The sequence below is a fragment of the Ursus arctos genome, unplaced genomic scaffold (assembly GCF_023065955.2).
Source record: "Ursus arctos isolate Adak ecotype North America unplaced genomic scaffold, UrsArc2.0 scaffold_7, whole genome shotgun sequence".
In the NCBI taxonomy this organism is placed as follows: Eukaryota; Metazoa; Chordata; class Mammalia; order Carnivora; family Ursidae; genus Ursus; species Ursus arctos.
The window spans coordinates 24,757,978-24,773,223 of record NW_026623089.1 but is presented as its reverse complement, the minus strand read 5'-3'; the positions used below and the strand labels follow the sequence as shown (position 1 = coordinate 24,773,223).

General features: G+C 57.9%; 3 protein-coding genes across 6 annotated transcripts in view; 1 reads left to right on the top strand and 2 right to left on the bottom strand.

Annotated features, from left to right (window-relative positions):
• PDCD11 (programmed cell death 11) overlaps nt 1-821 on the top strand; it is a 40,379-nt gene extending 39,558 nt beyond the window's left edge. For all 4 annotated transcript variants that reach the window (XM_026494039.4, XM_026494035.4, XM_026494037.4 and 1 more), the window contains one exon: nt 475-821. In XM_026494039.4, coding sequence (XP_026349824.3) covers nt 475-646 — 172 coding nt within the window. In that variant the 3' untranslated portion in view covers nt 647-821. The remainder of the gene's footprint in view (nt 1-474) is intronic.
• A 1,625-nt stretch (nt 822-2,446) lies between these two features.
• On the bottom strand, nt 2,447-7,200 carry CALHM2 (calcium homeostasis modulator family member 2). The gene is made up of 3 exons (XM_026494040.4): nt 6,843-7,200; nt 4,189-4,887; nt 2,447-3,390 (listed from the first exon to the last, which is right to left on the bottom strand). Exons 2-3 carry the CDS (start codon nt 4,741-4,743, stop codon nt 2,974-2,976), a joined length of 972 nt encoding a protein of 323 aa, XP_026349825.1. The 5' UTR covers nt 4,744-4,887; nt 6,843-7,200; the 3' UTR covers nt 2,447-2,973.
• Nucleotides 7,201-9,996: 2,796 nt separating this feature from the next.
• CALHM1 (calcium homeostasis modulator 1) lies at nt 9,997-13,065 on the bottom strand. Its single transcript, XM_026493653.1, has 2 exons — nt 12,514-13,065; nt 9,997-10,479 (listed from the first exon to the last, which is right to left on the bottom strand). Exons 1-2 carry the CDS (start codon nt 13,063-13,065, stop codon nt 9,997-9,999), a joined length of 1,035 nt encoding a protein of 344 aa, XP_026349438.1.
• Nucleotides 13,066-15,246: the final 2,181 nt, after the last annotated feature.

The following is a 15,246-nucleotide window of genomic DNA, read 5'->3' as shown; positions in this document are numbered from 1 at the left end:
GTCAGGAGACTTGCGTTTCCCACAGAATTCATTGAGCTTGGCTCTTGTGGTAGAGAATGGTCACAGGCTTGCCATTGTCGCCTACATCCCCACCAGGCAGGGAGGATTAGACACGGGTGGACTAGGTCCAGAAAGAACTAGCGCCTTGCCCAAGCCCACAGGACTTTTCTCACAGATCCCTAGTTCATGTGAGTCCCCATCCCAGTAGCTTTGTCCTGACTCACTGTGTGACTTCAGGCCAGTAAGTCCTTTTAACACCTGTGGGTGTCTGTCTGCTCTGGAAAGTGAGGGTGGCAATCTCTCTCCCCATGGACCCCTTAGGAGTTTAAAATGATAATAAACGTAAAGGTAGAAGTGAGAATGCTGGAGAACAGAGGGCCTGGCTGCAGAGCCAGAGGGCAAGTAGATGAAGGCGAGTCAGCAGTTGAGTGGCCAAGGGCCAAGAGGTAAATGCTGCCTTGCTCTTCCTCACAGGGACATCTTTGAACGGGTCATTCATCTCAGCCTGGCCCCCAAGCGAATGAAGTTCTTCTTCAAGCGCTACCTGGACTATGAGAAACAACATGGCACTGAGAAGGACGTGCAGGCAGTAAAGGCGAAGGCCCTGGAATACGTGGAAGCTAAGAGCTCCCTGTTGGAGGACTAGTGGCCAGCTGGCCTCCGATGACCACTGTCAGCAGCGGGCCAGCCCAGTTGAATCTCAGGCGCCTGGGCAGCTGGAAAACTGTGTTGCCTGAGGACTCTTATTTAAGTGTTGCTTTTTCTGCAGCACCTTTATGGTAATCCTGTCAGGATGAAAAAGACTTTGAGTTTTCCTATAATTCCTTTTTGCGTGTTTTATTTTAGTACTACTTTATTTCATCCCCCCCCCCTTTCTTAGAACGAGAGAGAGAAAGCACGCGTGAGGGGGGACGGGCAGAGGGAGAGAATCTCAAGCAGACTCACCACTGAGCTTGGAATCCGACACAGGGCTCGATATCACAGCCCTGAGATCATGACCTGAGCCAACATCAAGAGTCAGACGCTTAACTGAGCCACCCAGGTTCCCATTTCCTCTTTTTCTGAGGCTGCTGTAGATAGCAGGCTGTAGACAGCAGACTCTTGGGCCCCTAGAAAAGCGAAGACTCTTTCCGTCTTGGGAGTTTCCTGGGGAGCAGGAATGGAGGGGCTGACTCCTGACAATCTTGTGGTCAGGATCCCACTTTGGCCCTGGCAGGCTCTTGGTCCAGCCAAAGGGAGTCAGCAGGGCCCAGGGAGCAGGCCTCCTCCCCTGGGTCTCAGAGGCTCTGGGCATTCCCTCAACCTGAGCTCAGCTGGTACTTGTGCTCTTTTGTGGAGTACGTGAGGCTGGGACAGGAGGACAAAGGCAGACCCCTTTGTCTGGGGGAAAGGACAGTTGGGGAACCCAGGCATCTGAGAGGAAAGCCGCAGGTATTGGCATAAACCACCTGGTGGTGTTTCCTCCCAGGCCTACCAGGCCCAGATTATCCAAGCTCTCCAAGCTGGGTGTCTCATTTGTGAAATGGGGTTGTTGAACAGTTGTTTTGTGGATGAAATGAACGTGTGTATGTTGTGTGCTGCCACCGGGCCTGGCGGCTAGGAGGCTCAGGGAGGACGTGGGCTGCCGTGCTGTGTGAGCTGGGGAGAGCTGCGCAGTTTCTCCTTGTATCTCCTCTGGGGAGAGGTTGCTGGGTGGAGGGCACTGATCGGCTTGATGGTTTTCTTTGGGGAAGGGGACATGATGGGTCCACCATACCCACACCTCTCTGTGATCCTTGTAAACTTCCCAGAAAGATGGTCTCCACCTCCTCTGATAAGTAATAAGCCCAGTCCCGTTTGTTGCAGAATTCTTGGACACCAGCGCAGAGCCCGCTAGTTGAAGCCAGTTCTTGTTTGGCTTGGTCTTAAGGGGATTAAATGTTTTCTTTGGCAGAGAGCTTTCAATGGCCTGAAAGCTGGAGAGCTTTTCCATGGGAAGTGACTGGGAGGAATGCTGGGAAGCAGGACAGGGACAGGGAGAGCGTCAAAGGTTTTAGAGGTGGCAGAGGTGATCAGGCAAGGGCAGGCACGTGCAGGTCAGCGGAGAGGCATAGCTGGGGCTGCCCTGGTTTGGGGGCATTAGGACTAGGTTATAGGAGCTAGTCTGCCCTATTGAGTGCGGGGTCATGAAATTTAAGCCAGTCTTCCCTCTGAGAAAGGCCAGGCTTCACCTGTTCCCCAGATCAAATCAGATACCTGAATCTAATTGTCAAGACATCATCAGCCGTAGGGCCTTCCCAACACCTGGCTTTCCCTGTACTCCTGCCCTCCCTCCCATCCATTTTAATCTTGCCCAGGGTCTCTCTGTCCCCCCCCCCCCCTCAGGGGATGGGATTTGGGCCTGTCTCCGTGACCACCAGCCTACTCTGGCATGGCCCATCCAATCATGCAGACACCAAGCTAGCCCTTTATACTAAGAAAAACTTTATCAAAAATTTGAGTATTTAAAATAAAGCGAGAGGCATATGTTGGAGGCATCTTCCTGGCTGAGCGCTGCTGAGCCAGGTACCATATGCAACCATGCATACGTTAACTGCACGATATCCTGTACCAGGCGTGTGCTGGTGGGTTTCACTGTCACCTGGCTCTGCGGCCAGGGCTGCCCAGCCTTGGAGTCCCACCAGGAAAAGGTCGTCCACATCATAGGTAATGAGGGACCAGTTCTGCGCAAGGGTCTTTTCTCCAAAGCTGTTGACCGAGTGGTCAGTGGCAGCGGGAGAGGCCATTTCTTCGGGTCTGAGAGCCTTCCCGTCGGAGTGGACCCCATTGTCTGCTAGCTCTCTCCACACCCCAGGCTACTTTGTGATCCTGGCTCCTGGCCCGTTTCCCCAAAGCGTGAAAAAATCATCCCCTCCTGAAGCCGCTGTGAGCAGGCAGTGGAGTTCAGTTCGAGGCCAGGTACCGCCCCTTGCGGAGAGTGTGGGAGCAGGAGCCCTAGGAGGCGAGCGGGGCCATCTCCATGGTTTCTGGTGCCATCCCGTTGCCCGCCAGACCCTGGGCCCACTTGTGCAGGCGGCTGTAGAGCGGGAGGCCCTGGTTCTCGCGGTACAAATAGACGCCGGTGATGGCGTTCCACTGCGGCCGAGGCTGTGTGCCCTCGATCGGGAACCTGGCGACCAGCTCCTCGTCGTCCTTGTTGAGCGCCACGAAGCCGAAGAAGCGGCGCACGTTGCTGGCGGCCAGCACGCGCGAGTGCACCTCGGCCGTGCGCCGGAACAGCTGCTCCTCGTTGGTGCGGTACTGCGCCCAGTAGGCCTCCTGGCGGTAGCCGAGCGGCGAGCAGTAGTGCTTGAGGCACTTGGTCAGGAACACCAGGACGGCCACCACGCCGATAAGCAGCCACCCGAAGAGCTGGCCAGAGAAGGGGCAGGTTTGAGGAGGGGCGAGGAGCGGCCCGGACCCTCGGCCGCCCAGGAGCACGTCGGCCTGGCTGGTTGGGGGGCCTTGGGCTGGGCTGGTGCTGGGCCACCCCCCGGAGAGCGGGTTCTCCCGCGCTGAGGGGAGCTGGCCCTTCCGGCTGTGATTCCCCTTCGTGCTCGCTCCCCGGAACTCACGTGCTCTGCTTTTTGTTTTTGTGTTCTAGAAAACCTTGTGCTCCTTCCCGTCTCCCGCTTGCCCGGCTGCCCTAAGTGAACGCTCCCAGCTGCGTGTTCTGCCCAGGCCTCCGCCCTTGCCGTCCGTCCCCGACTGACTTCTGCTCCCTCAGAAGTGAGCCCCAGCGGCCGCTAGGATCAGGGCAGCAGAGCAGCCGCCGCTTCCTAACTGCACACCCCTTCCTCGCTCGGGGGCTCCCTGGTGGCAGCAGCACCTGGGGCTGACTCGGAGCTGGGCTGGGGTCCTTCTGGGGATGGGAACACGTCTACTAGCTGACGGGCAGATGTTTCATGAGCTTACAGGGGCTCGTGCTCCATCTGGGAGACGTAGGGGCTTAATCCGTGGGGGGATCAAGGCTCAGTCTGAGCCAGAAGAACATTCCTTCCCTTAATGTTTAAAACTTGCCTCACCAAGTCCTAACCCACAGGTTACCCAGCTCAGATGCCTGATGCTGATGATCTAGTGCTTTCCTGGAGACACACCCCCGCCCCCCGCCCCCGCCACGCGCCATTGCCTGGGGAAGAGGAAGAGGAGCTTCCCTTTGCACAGCCTTACCTGGGACTCGTACTTGAGCCTGCGGGTGACTTCCTCCCGGAAGCCCGACAGGTCGGCAGGGCCCTCCCCGCAGGGGAACCTGGCCAGGATTTCTGCCGCATGGGCTGGTGGGAAGCCCTTCTCCCCGGCTGTGAGGGAGGAGGGGTCCACGAACTCGCTGAGGGCGCAGACGTAGGCCTCGCCGCGCAGCAGGGAGATGACAGACCAGGTGACTGGGGCCACCGCCGCACGGCCCAGGATGGAGCTGAGGAGGAGGAAGTTGGGGGCAGCCGAGCAGTTCTTGGTCCTCCGGTACTGGCACTCGGCCACTAGGTTCCAGGTATGGTTGTTGAGGATGACCCCGATGAGGAAGAGTGCCAGGGCGGGCACACCGATGGCTGTCAGCCCGTACAGGTAGTTCCGGGCAGGCGAGCAAGGGCAGTGGAAAGCCACCACGGAGAACAGCTCCTGACTGCCCACTGTGCCCAGGGCCACCAGCCCGTTAAAAATCATCACGTCCTTGCTCTTGAAAAAGAGCGATAGGAAGCGGAAGTTCTCCGCAATCAGGGCTGCCATGGTGACAGGTCAGAGAGGAGGGGACCCACGGCAAGGGTGGGGGCGGGGGAGACGGGGGTCAGCAGTTCCTGACGGGACTAGGAGGGAGTGCAGGCTGGTGGGCATCCGAAGGCAGGGCAGGGTCTTGCCATTTTATGGTGCTTCCTGTGGAATAAATAGTAGACGCCTGATAAATGTTGGCCTTTGAAAACTGAAAGGAGTCGAAGGGATCCTGTATGGCCAGGCTAGTGAGAAAGGAGGAGACCTGGGGAGCCCTGGGGCCTAGGGGACGTGGTAGCCACTGCTCACTGAGCTCCCACTAGGTGTCAGGGGCTTTCCATCCCTCATTGCCCATCGTCATGAGCCCACGTGGGGCTGTCATATCCCCAGTGTGTGTAGACGAGGTGGAGGCCTCCTGGAGCTGAGGGGCTTGCCAGGGTCACATATAAGCGGCGGCGCTGAGACTCAGGCTCAGGTCTGTCTGCCTCAGGCACTTGGGTTCTCATGACTCCCACAAGCTTCCCTTGAAGTCAGAATTAAGGATGGCCCTGTGGCACGGGAATTGGGGTTCTGGGTTGTGCTAGTGTGCTGAGGGACCTAGGACTATTTGGGGGGGTGTTGTCCTCCAGGCTTCTAGCCCATGGGCATCACAGCTGGAGTGGGTGTCCCGGGAGATAAGGGTCTTGGGTTTGACTCAGTGATGTGGGGTGGGGGGGAGGAAGGAGCCTCTGGTCAGTGCTGAGCGAGGCACAGTGTCCCTGGAGTTCATGGGAACTTTTCATTTTGGAGACCTCAGAGTCTAGACTGGTTTAGGAGATCCTCGCTCTCAACATACTTCATGACTTTTCTCTGGGTCTGTGTCCTTATCTGTGAAGAGAGGATAAATAGTTCGGGCCCCTGGTCTCTCCGTAGGGATGCTAGAGGGGAAAGAAAGGGAATAAATACCTGAGATCCTCCATCTCACCCTGTCAAGGCTTTAGGATGGCTCCCAGAGGTGAGGCAGTGGGGGCGATTCTCCTTCCTGCCAACATCAGGAAACTAAGGCCCGAAGAGGAGAAAGTGCCTCGCCTGAGGCCATGTTAGTACGGAGGTGTCTGGGCAGGACTTTTGAGCCTGACCTAAGGAGGCTTGGGAAGTGGACGAGGGTGGGTCGAACCAAGTGAGTCCTCTGTTTTCTTGGTCTCCTGCCCTTGCTCTGTGCTCATCCATGAGAGCCCCGGCCAACTTTCCCTTCCCCACCCATTACCCTTTCCCTATCTAGCAGCCTCCCAGGGGGCTGCCCAGCCTGCCAGTGACAGGGAATGGAGGCTAAGGCTCGACCATCCCCACCAGCCCATCCACAGCATGCTCGGCCATGGTCTGGGCTGCAGCCGTGCCAGGAAGTGGCCAAGGCCTTGGGCTCCCTTTCTAGGCCCCACCCACACCAGCAGAGAGACAGGCCAGGGTGTGGCCCGTGTCCTCCCCATCTGGGGGATGAAAAACAAAAGTCTACAGCCAGAAGAAGCCAGGAATGGAGGGATAGGGTAGGCAGCAAACAGAGGTGGGGAGACCTGCCATATTTCCTTCTGTCTCTGCCAGTGCTGCCAGATGGGCCGGGCAGAGCTTGGTGACCACGTGGGGAGCCAGGGGGAGGAGGGATCTGACTCTTCCTCCCACTCCCAGGTCAGGGGCTCCATCCCATTCCCTAGGAAAGAGTTAGTCATGTTGCCAAGGCTTAGTGGGTTAAAGGCAGGCTTCTCTCTTCCTCTTCCCCTCTTGGCTTCAGGGCTTCTCATGAGATTTCGTGGGGCCCTGGGTTCATAAACTGCCCAAAGTGGGGTACAAGATATCTGAGCACAGAGGGTGGTGAGCTGAGGAAGAACCAGGCCGTCATCTGAGACTACTGGGCCTGTCCCGTAGGCCAGGGAGGGGTCGCAACTGGGCTTGGGTGGGACCTCCAGCAACAGCAGTCAGGACAGAAGACAGGACAGGCTGGGAGAGGGGGGCACCACTGGCCTTGCCCAGAGTGAGGAGCCTCAGTGAGGGGCCTTTCTCCCCAGGACAATGCCTCTGTGCAGCCTTGAGCAGTCCTGCCATGCTCCCCATCGCCTGGCGCGGCCCAGGGAGGGGCCCTTCCTTACCTGGGGCCAGCTGCAGCGCCAGCCAGTGGCTCCAGCCTCGGCGGGGCGTGGGCCTGCAGGGCGGGCCCCCCAAGTGCTGCCGGTGGTGTGCTCCGCGAGCTCCCTCGTGCTTTCTTCTGTACCGGAGCAGGGAGCCTGAGACCAGCGGGGCCTGGGGCTGGTGATGTTTTCAACCCCTGTGCTTTTCTTCTGCACTGGAGCAGGGAGCCTGAGACCAGCAGAGCCTGGGGTCGGTGGTGTTTTCAAAGTTTTAAACTCCAGAGAAGAGGAGGAAACAAGCAGGATGGAACTCATGCAGCGGCGAGTGGAAAAACAGCCTCCCTCCGGCGCCAGGCAGGGGAGGGCGGGCAGAGAGGGCGGTGCAAGAGGAGAGGAAGTTGGGCTGCCTGTTCGGCAGCAGCGCTGGCCCGTGCCTGCCCTTGCCTGCCCTCCCGAGCCAGCTGCCCCGGCGGCCTGATGGTGCTGCGCACCAGTGGGACCAGTTCAGGGGCCAGGCAGGGGGGCCTTCTAGGACATCCTGCCTGGGCCTGCCCTCCCTGCCAGTTTCAGGAGCACTCCCCATGCTTGACTCCTGCTGGACCCCAGCAGGGTTGGAGGGGAGGGTCATGCCGTCAGACTGATGCTGAGCCCTAGCAGGATCCACAGGACAGGGCCTCCCTGCCTTGTTCTGACTCTTCTCCCTCAGAGCCATCCTGCCCCTGCCAGTCCTCCTCTCCACCGCTGACTCTTCTGTCCATGCTTCAGCTGACTCCCCAGGTACTGCTTCAAATCTCAGAAGGGCTGGCAAGTGATTCTCTGAGGCCCTGTGGGCAGAGCTCTGGGTGGTGGGTGGAAATTACAAGGAGGCAGGTTGCTGAAAGAACCCCTTTGTTACCATTAGAGCTGCCCAGCCTGTCCCAGAAAGTGGTCATGAGCTCCCCATCTGTGGGAGTGTGCAAGCTGAGGCTGAAAAGCATGGGTCAAGAATGCTAAAGGGGAGAGCCCTGTCCAAGGACAGGTTAGATGACCCCTATGATTAAGGGAGAGACCCCCCCAGCCTCTGTCAGCTTTGTAATGCTTGTGGTTCTAGGACCATGGAACTGCTGAGTGCCATGCTGGCCTCCCTGAGCTGTGCTTGTCCATGGGCAGGAATGAAGGGAAAGGACCCGTGTTTATTATTCAGATCCTACCATGTGCCAAACACCACTCCACATTCTTCCTCCAAAGTTACCCTCCTTTATTCTCACCACAATTCTGAAAAGTAGGTCTTTTTAAGATCTATTTTACAGCTAGACACACTGAGGTTTGGAGGGATTTGGTGAGGTCTTATAGCTCTAGTTCTTGAACCCCAATCTGCCTGACTCAAAGCTTTGCTCTTTGCTTGACATTGGACCTCCCGATTTCGTGGGCTGGCTTGTCCCACTGGAAGCCCCTCCCCACCCACCAACACAGACCTGGTCTCTCCTCCTTTGAACTCTCTGCATTCTAGGCCTAGATGAAGTCCCACCCCCAGAGGAGCCCCCCAGCATCCTCCAGCCTCCTCGGCCTGCAGGGCTCATCCTCCTCCCTAATAATGGAAGGAATGCAGACCAGGTCTCAGGAGTGGGATTCAGGGAAGAAGAGATGGGACGAAGGGAAATAATTAAAGCAACGTTGCAGGGATCAAGATCAGAATCAGTTAGGTGAGTGGGGCTTACATCTTCTTGGCCCTCAAGTCCCTCCTTGACAAGGTGGCTTCAGGTCCTCATGTCGCCCTCCCCTCATGTGTAGGGAAGGAGGATAAGCCCTCGGGTTCAGGAATCTACAAACACATTAGCCACCGTGTACCTGGTGCCTGTTCTGGCCACGAGCTTTACACACTTCACCTGTTTCCTGATTTCAACAACCGCATCAGGTAGGTGCCCTCATTCCTGACGTAGATAAGGAAACTGAGGCACAGAAAAGGAAACAATTGGCCTGAGGGACACTGTAAGTGGTAGAGCCAGCATTTGACCCGGTTCTCTCTCACTCTGGAGTCTGAGCTGTTTCTACTCTAGGCAGCTCCCCCACCCCCAACTCCTCCACACTCATCCCCACCTTAGGCTGAAGCCTCTTAGCACTCTGGAGCTCCCTCCCCAGGGCCAGGGGTTTTGAGAAAATGGGAGGATATCAGCTTCTCTTCTAAATGCCTGAGCTTTGGGGAGGTCTGATCTCCCCCTGAGACTTGGATGTGAAGGAGGTGTTCAGGTTGTCTCCAAGGAGCCCTCCAAGGGAGGGTTATGGTCTGAATGTGTCCCCCGAGATTCATGTGCTGAATCTTAACTCCCCAGGGGGATGGGATGAGGGGGTGGGGCCTTTGGGAGGAGCTTAAGTCAGGAGGGCAGAGCCTCATGAATGGGATCAGTGCCTGGAAAAGAGGCTCCAGAGAGTTCCCCTGTCCCTTCTACCTGTAAGGACACAGCGAGAAGGCCCCGGCATTGAACAAGGGAGAGGGCCTCCATCAGACCGTGACCATGCCAGCGCCATGATCTTGGACTTCCAGCCTCCAGAACTATGAGAAGTAAAGTTCTGTTGTTGCTAACGGACTCAGTCTGTGGTATTTCGCTGTAGCAGCTCACATGGCTAAGACAGGAAGACTTCCGTGCTCCGGACTAAGTAAGTGCACGGTCCACTTGACAAGTGTTTGAGTGGCCTCCATGGTGACCAGGCATCCGGGCTTCTCTCTGCTCCTCACATTCCATCATGTGAGGCTGTGGGCCGTGTCTTCATGGCCCACTCGCAGCCTCATCTGGGAGATGGACCAAACACAGAGGATTCCTGCTTTGTGAGACAGCCTGACGCCCTCCCACTCCCTGAGTCTCGAGCATAAGGGAACGGAGATCGTAAAAATTCACAGGAAGGGTGGCTGTAGGACCTGAGAGGAGATAGTGAAGCAGGGATGAAGGGGCTGGGGAGGGGCTGGGCAGGTGGGATCTTGTCCAGCCCAACCCCCACCTTCCAGTAATGAACCCTTCTGACTAATACTGCTATGTCACAGCTGGCGGATTGATGTCCCCTTCCGGCTCCAAATTTCCTGCCTCAATGGGCGGGTGAATGCCTGGGCATGTGGGTCTGTCCCTTCCTTCCACCCAGCACCGGCAGGATTCATTTTTCTGTCTGGTTTGGGGGGTCTGAGGCCTCTTCACTTGCCCACAGCTCATACTCTGCTGATGTAGGTGGCCACCTCCTTGCGTGGAGGCCGGGGCCCGCCCCCCGCCCAGCCATTGCCCATCAGGGGCTCCTCCTGGCCCAGCCGCAAGGGCGGCTTGCACGTGTGCCAGCTCGCCAGCAGCCTGTTCATGGTGCCTTGATCTGTGACGCCGCGCAGCTTCTCCCTCTCCTCTTCAGCCCCATCCGCGGTCCCTGGGGCAGCCGAGCCAGCAGGGGCCGTGGCCAGAGCCCCGTGGGCATGACCCAACTCCAGGTCATGGTTCATGGCCTCGAAGAACTGCTGGATGCAGACCTTGGCGAAGGCCTTGGCGTGCTCCGTGCATGTCTCATCGAAGAGCTTGCGCTCGATGTCGATATAGTGGGACCAGTACTTGCTTTTGAGGAAGGCGGCCTGTGTGAAGCAGGGCCGCACAGAGCGCACGACGAATGCCAGCAGTGTGGTCAGCAGCACGAAGGACCAGCCCAGGGCCTGCAGGGGAGAGGGGAGGGAGTTGGCTGGCATGGCTCTCCAGCCTCCCAAGCCTGTCTACACCCCCCCCCCAAAGCGCTCTCTCTCACGGCCTTTAGGGAAAAGAGCGCTGACTGCACAAATGACTTCCCTCTTGGCCTCCATTTCCTTTTCTGTCCAATGGGCATAGATACACCATCTCACAGAAATGAGATCCTGTGTGGAAAATGCCCCACGTGTAGGCCTGGCACTAATACACAGGAGCTAACTGGGCAGACCTTGGAATTAGGCTGCCTGGCTTTGGACCCTGTCTCCAGTCCTTCCTAGTTGACCAGGAGCAAGGTATCCGACTTCTCTGTGCCTCAGTTTCTCCACCTAGAAAATGGGGTTGTTGATAGTATGTATCTCATAGGGTTTTTGTGAGGACTAAGTGTAATCACAACCAGCACAGTGCCTGGTACATACTTAGTGCTCAGTAACTGTCAACTGCTGTTATTACGTCAATAGGCCCTCACTAACCATGCCTCTTCCTTGACCTCGCAGGACCATAGTGACCCTCCTCTGGCCTCCTCTGTGTGGGCTCTGAGCTGGGCCCTCAAGGGTCACAGAGACAAACCAGACACTGTGCAAACTCCGTGCTGAAGAGCACTAGACGCTTGGGTGCTAGACCCGTTCTGTAATAATTCACTGTCAGGCATTCGGCAGGAGGCTCTCCTAACCGGGGCTTCCGGATCAGCCCCCAGCTGCACAGAGAAGCCTTTGGCCACATCAGGATGAGAGAGGTAGGTAAATGCCTATAATCGGGGTCCGGGGTTTGTGGCCGAGCAGACATGGGCTGGGAGGCCACAGGGCATGTGCTTGGTCTGGGGGAGAGTAGGCATCCCCTGTGCTGGTCGGAGAGGAAACGTGGACCCCGTGGGGCTGTCCTCATGTTTCAGGTAAAGCTGGAAATCTGATTTTTGTGTGAAAATGTCTGGTTTTCCAAAATTGCTACATTGAATTTTAAATTCACTCAGAAGACAAAATATGTCTATAGGCCAGGCAGCCTGTCCTCTGGGGGCCCTTCAGTTCATGATGTGGTGGTTTAAAGGTCAGGCGGAGGGACAGCTGTCCTAAGCCCTGAGGCCTGGCACGATGGCACAAGTGCTCACTGGGAGGAAGTGGTTTGGGAGGGAAGCAGAGCTTGTACATTCAGCGTGACATTCACATGGGGCGTCTGGTGGTGACATGGGCCCCACAGGAGGGCTGGAGCCAGGGAGCCAGGGGTCTGCACTTGCCAGAGCAGGTGTTCCTCTAGCATTGCAGGCCTGGCCCTGCCCCTCCCCTGACAGCCCCTGGTTCATCTGCTGTAAGGACCTGTACTGCTGCTTCCTCCCCCTGCTGGCTGCCTGGGGGCTTAGATGGGGGAGGGTCCAGAGGGGCAGAAAACAAGGGAGCGGGGCTGGGGAGGACCAAGCTCCGGATTTCTCTGTCAGTGGGCCCTCCAGCCCTGTCTTTAGGGCACATCCCAATAATGCATCCCCCCCACCCAAGCCCTCCCTTCCAGGGGCACCAGGACCCTCGGGTCCCACTCCCTGAACAGGGAGGCACCTGCTGGGGGCATTTGCCAGGGAAATGTACCCAAATGGCCCAGCCACCCACCTGCCTCACCACTGCCCCAGCCTGGAAGAAGAAAAGGATGCAAATACAACAGGCTTCGCTCAGGATGGAGAATGTGGGGCTGGCTGAGTTGTTGGGTCCACTCTAGGGACCTCGAAACAAGACACAGGCCTCTGGACTGAGGTCGCCACAGCATTTTTTTCAGGTGGCACAGAGCCAGGGAAGACACACCGCTCTGCCTTCAGAAGCCCTGGCCTCAGTTAGGAAAACATGCCCCTGCCCCAAAAAGCTCCGTCCGAGGGGGAGCCCCAGCCCGGTCTGGGGAGCTCCCATCTATCGGGGAAACGCGGCTGTGCCCCGAGGCAGCCTCGTTTCAAGAGGTGGGGGATGGGACCTTGCCGGAGGGGCGGTCCGGTCCGGGAGGGGAGACCGGCCGAGGCCGCGCCGCCCCCTCACCTGGGAGATGCAGCGCAGGTAGCGCACGGCCACGTCGCGGGCCAGCAGCCAGTCGCCGTCGTAGATGTCAGGGCAGGGCACCCGGGCCAGCAGGCGGGCGAGCTCGGGCGGAGACAGGCCAGGTGCCAGGCTGCCATTGCCCAGCACGCCCACGGGCACAGCCGTGCAGAAGGCACAGAGGAAGCACTTGCCATCCAGCAGGGTGACGGCCACCCAGACGACGGGCGCGATGAGGGCGCGCTGGGCCATGGAGCAGAACATGTAGCGTAGCACAGCGGGGTCCTTGGCCCGGCGGCCCGGGGGCCGCTTCCACTCTTCAGCCAGCATGGACACGTTGTTGTTCAGGACCAGGCCGAGCAGGAAGAGCACGAGGGGCGGCGCCAGCAGGATGCCGGCGCTGTAGGCCGCGTTGTAGCCCGGCAGGCAGGGGCAGTTGAAATCGAAGGCGGAGTACATCTGGGCGCTGGCCAGGGCCATGATGCCGCAGATGCCGTTCATGAAGGACTCCTGGTTGGACTGAAGGAACTGGAAGATCATCCGGAACTTGTCCATGGTGCCCCTACGGGGCCCGGTGGCCTCCTCCCACCTCGCCCCTGCTTCAGGATGGCCCCCGGGGCCCGCTCTGCCCACGGGGTGCCCGCCGCATGGCTGAGATGGGCCGAGCTCAGGGCAGCGGCTGAGGTCACTGTCTCTTTGAGAAACCTTCTAGTCAGCGGCTGGCTGTGCGGACACAAGTCAGCCAATCCTGTGGGTGCAGCCAGGGTTCTGCCCCTCCCCGCCCCTCCCCTCCTGGGCTTCTCTCTCCACGGCTGCCTCTGGCACCGGAAAACCACGAGGGCCCCACCTGATGGAGACCCCTTCTCTGTGGGTGCAGGAGGACGGAGGGGAAGGAGGCTCAGACGCAGGCTGGGAGACACTGTCTCCAGCAGGGTTGGCGTTTGGGAGCATGCAGGACTGTGGCAGGGCCTGCGCTTCTTGACCTTTTCCCCTGCATTCCTAGAAAGCAGGGGAGCCCTCCTCCTCCTGCCCTTCCCAATGGGTCTTTCCTCCATGCTGTATGAGGGTTCATGAGGGCTCTTTCATCAGTTCAGTGATGGTATGATAAAGCAGCCATGACGCTGATGGTGGCGGCTGTAACGGGGGCAGTAACGGTGGTGGGGATGGTGAAAGTGATCGTGGTCCTGACGGCAGGGGTGGAGGTGAAGGTGCTGTTGATGCTGCTCCTGGTGGTGGTGGTGCTGGTGCTGGTGGTGGGGATGGCAATAGTGGTTATGTGGTAGTGGTGGTGGTGGTGGTGATGGTGGTGATGGTGGTGGTGATGGTGGTGGGGATGGCAATGATGGTGGTGGTGATGGTGGTGGTGGTGGTGATGGGATAGTGTTGGTGATTGTGGTGGTGGAGATGGCAGTTAGGGTGGTGGTGATGGTGGTGGTGGTGGTTATGGGATAGTGTTGGTGATGGTGGTGGTGGTGGTTATGGGATAATGTTGGTGAAGGTGGTGGTGGAGATGGCAGTTAGGGTGGTGGTGATGGTGGTGATGGTGGTTATGGGGTAGTGTTGGTCATGGTGGTGGGGATGGTGGTGGTGGTAGGGATGGTGGTGGTTATGGGATAATGTTGGTATTGGTGGTGGTGGGAATGGCAGTTAGGGTGGTGGTGGTGATGATGGTGAGGGCATGGCAATGCTGGTGGTGATGCCAGTCACAGTAGGGAGGGCAGTGGTAGTGGTGGTGGTAGTGGAGATAGTGCTAATGCAGGCTGGCATGGTATGAAAAGCCCTGAATTTGGAGTCAGAGGATTGGGATCTGCAAGATTGCCAGATCCCCTCCTGGCTGGCCAGGGAGCTATGCCTGTGAGCATAGTGCAGGTGCTTTTCTCTCCTGTCTGCTGTGTCTCTGTGGGTGTGTCTGTATTTATGGACTGTGGATAACAAATCCTTTCCTGGCTGCACCTCCTACTTCTACTCCCCCAGATCCAAAATTAAAGGGGTGGTGCTGTGGGGTTCATGCCTGGAGCTGTGGCCTCCAGAGTGTCTGGGGAACCAGGCCAGGACCCCTCCATCAGCATATCAAAGTGGGGTAGAGCTTAAAGGGCTCCCTTTGATGTTGTCAGCCCTCCCAGAAAAACAGGTCAGATCCAGCTCCAACCAAATGGGGCCGAAGTAAAGCAAGAGCCTGGATGGGGAGGCTCCATGAGGCCCCCAGATCTGTGTGTCCCTGTGTGTGTCCACGTGTGAGCTTCCAGTGACTTTGGGCCTTTCTCTATCTGTATGTGGGCGAGTGGCCATAGGAGTAAGGCCTTTGTGCTTGTGTGCCTCTGTATGACCGACAAGAACGAGCACTGCCTGGGGCTTCCCCTGGATTGGGCCCGATGCCAGCCCTCCACATGCATCATCACCTTGTGTAATGCTCATACAATCCTATGGGGTAGGTGTCATTGTCCCCATTTTACAGAACTGGGGACTGAGGCTCAAATTAAGTTACTAGCTAAAGGTTACATGGCTTGTAGGTGGAGGAGTGGGATTTGAATTCAGACTAGGTGGGAGTTAGGGGATGAAAGGGGGGGCAGGGAAGTGTGTTTTCGGCTTTTCTCTTCCAACTGAATCAGGTTCTCCTGCTAGTTTGGATGGAAATGCTAGTGTTTCACAAGTAGGATTTGGTGGGGAAGGATATTGCTCTCCTCAGTCCTCAAGCTTGAGCACCTAGGCTGGTGGCCCCAGAGGAGCCTTTCTGGG

Bases quoted from the DNA above. Each gene is read 5' to 3' on its own strand.
- CALHM2 (XM_026494040.4), bottom strand. From the start codon at position 4,743: ATGGCAGCCCTGATTGCGGAGAACTTCCGCTTCCTATCGCTCTTTTTC. The intron at 3,391-4,188 runs GTAAGGCTGTGC...TTCTCTGGCCAG, and splicing joins GGCTCAAGTACGAGTCCCAG to CTCTTCGGGTGGCTGCTTAT.
- CALHM1 (XM_026493653.1), bottom strand. From the start codon at position 13,065: ATGGACAAGTTCCGGATGATCTTCCAGTTCCTTCAGTCCAACCAGGAG. The intron at 10,480-12,513 runs GTGAGGGGGCGG...TCTCCCCTGCAG, and splicing joins ACCTGCGCTGCATCTCCCAG to GCCCTGGGCTGGTCCTTCGT.